General features: G+C 45.6%; 1 protein-coding gene across 1 annotated transcript in view; it reads right to left on the bottom strand.

The window, feature by feature from the left end:
• TARBP1 (TAR (HIV-1) RNA binding protein 1) overlaps positions 1 to 9,300 on the bottom strand; it is a 93,517-nt gene that overhangs the window by 42,652 nt on the left and 41,565 nt on the right. Inside the window, exons 16-17 of the mRNA XM_049645980.1 lie at positions 6,382 to 6,543; positions 351 to 538 (exon numbers count right to left, since the gene is read on the bottom strand). Of these exons, the coding sequence (XP_049501937.1) occupies positions 351 to 538; positions 6,382 to 6,543 (350 nt within the window). The remainder of the gene's footprint in view (positions 1 to 350; positions 539 to 6,381; positions 6,544 to 9,300) is intronic.

The following is a 9,300-nucleotide window of genomic DNA, read 5'->3' as shown; positions in this document are numbered from 1 at the left end:
GGGGGGGGGAGAAATTCAACAGTCATTATTAAATAGCCCGTCTACCGAAAAGCAAGGGAACCACATAAACCTCAGTTTTCTAACTCTGAAGGTGGGTGTTTTCATTCACTTTAAGGGGATTCACTGAGAACCGCGTGCAGTCGGGTCAGTGGGTTTCCGGTAACACAGACGAGTAACGCGAGAACACGGGCTCAGCCTGAACGCAGCCTCATCTCCAAATCCCCATCCCCGATAAATAAGGTTGGGCCATCGCTCATTATCTCAATGACTAAAAACAAAACTGAAACTGTAAACGTGAGCAGAAAGACGCCCTTCGTGTAGCAGCTGTCCTCCAGGGTGCACACGCCTACCTGCTCTCCTCCTCTGCGTGGGGCTTCTGCAGCGTGTGATTGAGCGGGAGAGCGGAGAGGAACCTCTCCGTGGGCCCAGCCTCCAGAGAGCCGAGCTGCACTTCCGGCGTCCGGTCGGTGGCCTCACACACCGTGGCCAAGGCAGCCATGCTAATGACCCTCTGGACCTGCGTGCCCAGCGTGGGCTCCTGAGGGGGAAACGGAACAATCTTATTTCACGTAGGCCAGTCCCACCCAGGCAGGACCCGACAGCCCAGCCTATGGACGCCGCACACCCTCCCGTCCCCCTCCCGGCGACCGCCCATCAGTGAGAACAAGAGGGAACCCGACCCCGCCCGTCAGGTTCGGTCCGTTCGCTTCGCCACTTCCGTACGGATGGGCGGTGAACAAATGTAAGGTGGCAATAAAAATTCAGCAGTTCCGACTAAGAAGACAACTGGATCGCTTCGATTTGGGGGGTGGGTCCCTGGAAGCAGTCCCGTGACGGATGAGCCGCACACAGAGCCCGCGAGTATACGTGAAGCAGCACTTCTCCTTCTTTTTCCTACCCACGTACGCATTCGGACACATTTCTACGGGGGAGTCTCGCTTTCACTGTCTGGCTGGAGTGTGTGAAGGGAAACAAGGCTCCAGGCGTACATGCAAATAATTCCTCCGCTCAGCTGTTAGCTGCCTTGGGAGAGGGGACACGGCACAGCGACCAGGAGCTACTCATGAACCACCGGGAAGAGGTCTGAATCCCGGCTCTGAACTCAATACCGGCCTGCCTGTGGACACGGCACACCTTAGCTTTCTCACCTGTAAAATGGGGACAATAATAGAATCTACCCTTCAGTGTTGTGACGGTTAAACAGATGGGAGGATTTCACGGGTAGCGCTTGATGCTCTACGGGCAGGAGCGCAAAGGAAGGAAACCAACACGGCCTGGCGTCGCACTGAGACGGGAAACCCATTACCACCACCACAGAAGCCAGGAGTGCAGGCCAGAACCCAACACACGGAAAACAGCTGCATCGAGAGTCTGAAAGAGGGCTCCCCAATACTACCAGCCCGAGAGGACCTCTCTGCTACTCATTCCGTTCCTCCCCCCCAACCCCCCGTAAAATAAATCCACTATCTCTACGGATAAATTGTGCGTAGCGACACTGTCACCACAAGAAGTAAAATTCAGTGTTACTTTTAGTCAGTATGGTCCCTGTTAACCTTAACATAGTTCAGTGAATTACTAAAACAAGCCATCTTTTAAGAATCACTGTGATAGGGTTCATGATTTTGGTCTACATTCAAAGCTCACAAAGTCCTCTCACGGTGCGAATGCATTAATACATACCGGACAAGATGTGGAAGTACTAATCAGGCTTCCTTATCATTTTCTTTTGGGACAGTTCTTAAAAACAACTTTAAAAACTACATTACTAAAGCAATCATGTACATTCTCTGTTTTAATTAGCAGCCTGGACTTTCTGTGTGCCAGACGCTGTTCAAAAGTCTTAGCATGTATGAGCTCACTTTAACTCTCATGATCAACTCTGTAACCCTCATTTTGCAGTGGTGGTAAATGAGGCACAGAGACGTTAAGTAACTTCCTCAAGGTCACACAGCTAGCAAGGTTAAACACAGGATCCACATCTAGGAAGTCTAACCCCAAAGCCTGTGCTCATAACCACTACGCCTTTTTATGCCATGTTGGTTTTTTTTTTTTTAATGAAATTTATTGTCAAATTGGTTTCCATACAACACTCAGTGCTCATCCCAACAGGTGCCCTCAAACCCATCACCCATCCACCCCTCCCTCCCACCTCCCATAAACCCTCAGTTTGTTCTCAGTTTTTAGGAGTCTCTTATGTTTTGGCTCCCTCCCTCTCTAACCATTTTTTTTTTCTTCCCCTCCCCCATGGTCTTCTGTTAAGTTTCTCAGGATCCACATAGGAATGAAAACATATGGAATCTGTCCTTCTCTGTATGACTTATTTCACTTAGCATCACACTCTCCAGTTCCATCCACGTTGCTACAAAAGGCCATATTTCATTCTTTCTCATTGCCACGTAGTACTCCATTGTGTATATAAACCACAATTTCTTTATCCATTCATCAGTTGATGGACATTTAGGCTCTTTCCATAATTTGGCTATTGTTGAGAGTGCTGCTATAAACATTGGGGTACAAGTGCCCCTATGCATCAGTACTCCTGTATCCCTTGGGTATATTCCTAGCAGTGCTACTGCTGGGTCATAGGGTAGGTCTATTTTTAATTTTTTGAGGACCCTCCACACTTTTCCAAAGCGGCTGTACCAGTTTGCATTCCCACCAACAGTGCAAGAGGGTTCCCGTTTCTCCACATCCTCTCCAGCATCTTAGTCTCCTGTTTTGTTCATTTTAGCCACTCTGACTGGCGTGAGGGGATATCTGAGTGTGGTTTTGATTTGTATTTCCCTGATGAGGAGTGACATCGAGCATCTTTTCATGTGCCTGTTGGCCATCTGGATGTCTTCTTTAGAGAAGTGTCTATTCATGTTTTCTGCCCATTTCTTCACTGGATTATTTGTTTTTCAGGTGTGGAGTTTGGTGAGCTCTTTATAGATTTTGGATACTAGCCCTTTGTCCAATATGTCATTTGCAAATATCGTTTCCCATTCTGTTGGTTGCCTTTTAGTTTTGTTGATTGTTTGCTGTGCAGAAGCTTTTTATCTTCATGAGGTCCCAATAGTTCATTTTGGCTTTTAATTCCCTTGCCTTCGGGGATGTGCCAAGTAAGAAATTGCTGCGGCTGAGGTCAGAGAAGTTTTTTCCTGCTTTGTTCTCTAGGGTTTTGATGGTTTCCTGTCTCATATTTAGATCCTTTATCCATTTTGAATTTATTTTTGTGAATGATGTAAGAAAGTGGTCTAGTTTCATCCTTCTGCATATTGCTGTCCAGTTCTCCCAGCACCATTTGTTAAAGAGACTGTCTTTTTTCCATTGGATATTCTTTCCTGCTTTGTCAAAGATTAGTTGGCCATACATTTGTGGGTCTAGTTCTGGGGTTTCTATTCTATTCCATTGGTCTATGTGTCTGTTTTTGCGCCAATATCATGCTGTCTTGATGGTTACAGCTTTGTAGTAGAGGCTAAAGTCTGGGATTGTGATGCCTCCTGCTTTGGTCTTCTTCTTTAAAATTACTTTGGCTATTCGGGGCCTTTTGTGGTTCCATATGAATTTTAGGATTGCTTGTTCTAGCTTCGAGAAGAATGCTGGTGCAATTTTGATTGGGATTGCACTGAATGTGTACATAGCTTTGGGTAGTATTGACATTTTAACAATATTTATTCTTCCAACCCATGAGCACGGAATGTTTTTCCGTTTCTTTATATCTTCTTCAATTTCCCTCATAAGCTTTCTATAGTTTTCAGCATACAGATCTTTTACATCTTTGGTCAGCTTTATTCCTAGGTATTTTATGATTCTTGGTGCAATTGTGAATGGGATCAGTTTCTTTATTTGTCTTTCTGTTGCTTCATTATTAGTGTATAAGAATGCAACTGATTTCTGTACATTGATTTTGTATCCTGTGACTTTGCTGAATTCATGTATCAGTTCTGGCAGACTTTTGGTGGAGTCCATCGGATTTTCCACGTATAATATCATGTCATCTGCAAAAAGTGAAAGCTTAACTTCATCTTTGCCAATTTTGATGCCTTTGATTTCCTTTTGTTGTCTGATTGCTGATGCTAGAACCTTCAACACTATGTTAAACAACAGCGGTGAGAGTGGACATCCCTGTCGTGTTCCTGATCTCAGGGAGCAAGCTCTCAGTTTTTCCCCATTGAGGATGATATTAGCTGTGGGCTTTTCATAATGCCTACTTATGATGTTTAAGTATGTTCCTTCTATCCCGACTTTCTTGAGGGTTTTCATTAAGAAACGATGCTGAATTTTGTCAAATGCTTTTTCTGCATCGATTGACAGGATCATATGGTTCTTATCTTTTCTTTTATTAATGTGATGTATCACATTGATTGATTTGCAAATGTTGAACCAGCCCTGCAGCCCAAGAATGAATCCCACTTGATCATGGTGAATGATTCTTTTTATACGCTTTTGAATTCGATTTGCTAGTATCTTATTGAGAATTTTTGCATCCATATTCATCAGGGATATTGGCCAGGGATATTCTCTTTTTTTACTGGGTCTCTGGTTTAGGAATCAAAGTAATGCTGGCTTCATAGAATAAGTCTGGAAGTTTTCCTTCCCTTTCTATTTTTTGGGATAGCTTGAGAAGATAGGTATTATCTCTGCTTTAAATGTCTGGTAGAATTCCCCTGGGAAGCCATCTGGTCCTGGACTGATAAGAATACGGTAATTGCAGGGGACTTTAATACTCCGCTTACAACATTGGATAGATCATCTAGACACAGGATCAATAAAGAAACAAGGGCCCTGAATGATACACTGGATCAGATGCACTTGATAGATATATTCAGAACTCTGCATCACAAAGCAACAGAATATACTTTCTTCTCGAGTGCACATGGAACCTTCTCCAAGATAGATCACATACTGGGTCACAAAACAGCCCTTCATAAGTATACAAGAATTGAGATCATACCATGCATACTTTCAGACCACAATGCAATGAAGCTTGAAATCAACCACAAGAAAAAGTCTGGAAAACCTCCAAAAGCATGGAGGTTAAAGAACACCCTACTAAAGAATGAATGGGTCAACCAGGCAATTAGAGAAGAAATTAAAAAATATATGGAAACAAATGAAAATGAAAATACAACAATCCAAATGCTTTGGGATGCAGCGAAGGCAGTCCTGAGAGGAAACTACATTGCAATCCAGGCCTATCTCAAGATATAAGAAAAATCCTAAATACAAAATCTAACAGCACACCTAAAGGAAACAGAAACAGGACAGCAAAGACACCCCAAACCCAGCAGAAGAAGAGAAATAATAAAGATCAGAGCAGAAATAAACAATATAGAATCTAAAAAACTGTAGAGCAGATCAATGAAACCAAGAGTTGGTTTTTTGTAAAAATAAACAAAATTGATAAGCCTCTAGCCAGGCTTCTCAAAAAGAAAAGGGAGATGACCCAAATAGATAAAATCATGAATGAAAATGGGATTATTATAACCAATCCCTCAGAAATACAAGCAATTATCAGGGGATACTATGAAAAATTATATGCCAACAAACTAGACCACCTGGAAGAAATGGACAAATTCCTAAACACCCACACACTTCCAAAACTCAAACAGGAAGAAATAGAAAGCTTGAACAGACCCATAACCAGTGAAGAAATTGAATCAGTTTTATGCCATGTTTAAGAAAAGCTTATAGGTACTAAAATCTAGAGGAAAATACACATACACATAAGTTATCCCCAAAACAAGAAAGACAAATACTACAATGGAGGCATAAAGAATAGGTAAATAAATGAGTCACTGACCCAAGTTGGGCCCTATAAGGACCAGGCAGATTACTGACAAGCATTGTCAGTGGAAGGAGCGGACAGAAAGCCTAGATGGGGAAGGATGTGGCGTGTGCTTGTCGTCCGTGAAGCTCTACGAGGTGGCCTAGCGTGACTACAGCAAAATGGTACTGGTTGGGGGAGGAGTAGAGGGGGAACAGTGTAAGACCAGGGCAGACAATGAGGTCGAGAGGCAAGGATGGGGGATGCTGGATATGTTCGTACACGTTATATGTCATATATCAGATATTATGTATGTTATATGTCACATACCATATATTGTATACATTGAGACACATTAACGTGTCCCTTACTGGTTGGTATGGAGGCAAAGACTCAGTGCAAATCCACAATCTGTATCTAAATGGTCTTAAGACTGAAGTCACCACGCCTTTGTTATATACCTAATATTAGGATAGGAGTCCCAGTCTTCATCAAATATTATGAACAAAGGATACTATGTTAAAGTTAAATTTCAGCGGACACTTTTCATGTCAGAATATTGTATGATAATCAAATACGTATTCTACGTACGCCTCATTCAACCGAATTATACACCCTGAATCAAGGATTACCTGTCCATGGTCCATCTCTTGAAGATGCCGAATGGATGCATTTTTCAAAGGAGAAATAACTCTCCAAATGGGGTTGCCTCGTTTCCACCCGACCTTCGAATGGAGATTTATAAGCTCAGTTAATACCGTCAGGTATAAATGGCAACGATCCAGATCGGAAACCTAAGACAGACAACAAAACACGTTAACACGCAGGGCTCGTGGTTTTCATCAACCTGTGAGAGTTCAGACAGAAAATAAATTACCTTATTTAAACGCAGTAAAACAAGATACTAATAAGAGAAAACAAGCCATCTCCTCCAAGAGGCCCTCCATAATCTCCCCGAGCAGAGCTGAAGACTTCCTTCCCTGTGCTGACACAGCGACTGCACTCAACGCAACTGCAGCACACGTCACCATTTACTCCTCTTGCTGGCGCTCTGATCACGAGACCCTGGAAGGCAGAGACTGTGTCCTACCAACTCTTGCGTCCCAGGGCCAACACGTCATAAATAATGACAACTAGAACAAGGAAACTGCCTTTGTTTCAGGCAGATTGCGACACTCTGTTCTCACTAGGAAGGCTGCGGTCCCACCTCCCTAAGACGATGACTGAGTTTCAGAGAGGACACGCGGCTCACCCAGCATCTCAGGGCTGGTGTGTAGGAGAGGTGGAACTGAACGCCTTGTATCTGAGACTCGTAGACACGTGCTTCAGTCCAGCTCTACCACCCACCGGCCCCGTGATCTAACCTCCGCAGGCCTGATCCCTCATCCACAAAATGCGGAGGGTAACGTCCACCCGTCACGGGGGTTCTGAAACAACTGAAAGTATGCTAAGTGGAGGAGCCCCGAATGGTGGGCCTGACGATTACTACCGTGCTCATTATGGATGATATCCTCGGAGGCCTTCCACCACACCAGGAAGCACAGAATTCATCCATTTAATCAGTTTTTACTGAGCAGCCACCACATGTGAGGCACTCCAAGGGCCGGGCCCCCGGGGCAGACAGGAAGGAACAGCTGCAGGAGCTGGTGGAGACCGGGGACACTGGGGTGAGACTGAGGGACAGAGTGCCAGGGAGGATTCTTAGAAACTGGCCGGACGGTGGTACATTCACTGAGAAGGGAACGGTGAGGGCTTCAGTTCTGAATGGCTGAAGTGTGACAGATGCAACTGGGCCATCAAAGAGCGCTAGGGTGACGGGGCGGTAGGCTGGGGAAAGCAGCTGGCGGTGAAGACAGAGAGGTAGGGTCCCTGGCACCACCAAAGCTGGGGGTGCAGCCTAGAGGGCCTCCCTCAACAGAGGAGCGTGAGAAAATAAGGGCACGGGCCACCCTTACAAAAGCGCCAATGTTCAGGGGTGCCGGGGTGGCTCAGTGGGTTGAGCGTCCGACTTCAGCTCAGGTCATGATCTCATGGTTCACAGGTTCAAGCCCTGTGTTGGGCTCTGTGCTGACAGCTCAGAGCCTAGAGCCTGCTTCGGATTCTGTGTGTGTGTCTCTCTCTCTCTGCCCCTCCCCCACTCGTGCGCGCTCTCTCTCTCTCTCTCTCTCTCTCTCTCAAAACAAAACAGAACAAAACAAAAAACACTAAAAGTGCTGACGTTCAAGTCTATGTAGTAGAGAACGGACGTTCAAACAGAAGTGGGGGTGACGGCAGAGCGATGGGGCCACAACCAGGACAGGAAGGTGTCACAGATGCTGAGGACGCCTGGTGTTTCCAGGGGGGAGTGGTTGATGTGTCCAGCGGGGCTGAGGAGTCAAGGAAACTAGGACTTGAAAAGCACCCATTTGGTTTATGACAACTTTAGAGACAGCTATTTCCGTGTGACAGAAGAGGCAGAAATCAGAGAACAGAGTGGCAGGGTGTGTTTATAAACAAGCTGACAAAGAGAGGAAAACTGAAGGGACCGTGGAATTGAGAGGGTCTTTAAGATGAGGGGCTCTTAAGTTGTTTCAGTGCTCATGAAAAAAAAATCCAAGAGACAAGGAGAGGCTGAAAATACGAGAGAGAGAGAGACAGAGAGAGAGAGAGACAGAGAGACAGAGACAGAGAGACAGACAGAGAGAGGAGGGAGGGAGGGGAGAGAGCGAGAGGGAGGGAGGGAGGGAGAGAGGGGATGGACAACCGTAAGGTTCTTGAACGGATGGAACAGTGCAGACCGCTGTGCTCTACAGGAACCCGGGAAGGCGGGAGATGGGTTCAGGTGTGGCAGCTGCTGGTCCCACGTTGGGGGGATGCAGTGTTCCCCGGGGGGGGTGCAGTGTGCCTGAGGGGGGGCAGTGCGCCGGAGCAGCCTGCAGCCGAGCGAGGGTCCTCCCTCGCTCCGATTCCACGGCCTCACGTAGGCAACTCGAAATCAGCCATGGAAACTGATGTGATACTACGAACCTGTCTTTTTTTTCCCTGAAAGCTGGTTGTTAAATAAAATCACATTAATCCTTGCCCCTTTTTCTTTTAAAAGTTTGTTTATTCTGAGAGACAGAGACAATGCAAGTGGGGGAGGGGCAGAGAGAGCAAGAGAGACCGCGAGAGCAAGAGCGAGAGCGAGAGCGAGAGCGAGAGAGAGAGAGAGAGAGAGAGAGAATCCCAAGTGGGCTTTGTGCTGACAGCCCAGAGCCCGACTTAGGGCTTGAACTCATGAAACCACAAGATCGTGACCTGAGTGGAAATCAAGAGTCTGATGCTTAACCAACTGAGCCACCCGGGCGCCCCTAGTCCTTCCCCATTTAAAGCTATTTTTAGCTTTAAATTCCAAACAAACCAAAACAGTTATGTTCTGTAACGGGTACATGGAGGCTCATTATACTTCTTTTGTGTATGTCTGAAAATTTCCCTAATAGAAAGATAATGTAATACTGGTGGTAATAAAGTGATATTGACGCAAAACAAACCCAAAGAGTTACTTCTTTATGAACCGCCTTCTTCGGAACATA

Source organism: Panthera uncia, chromosome D2 (genome assembly GCF_023721935.1).
Source record: "Panthera uncia isolate 11264 chromosome D2, Puncia_PCG_1.0, whole genome shotgun sequence".
Taxonomy (NCBI): domain Eukaryota; kingdom Metazoa; phylum Chordata; class Mammalia; order Carnivora; family Felidae; genus Panthera; species Panthera uncia.
This window is presented reverse-complemented; position numbering and strand designations above follow the sequence as displayed.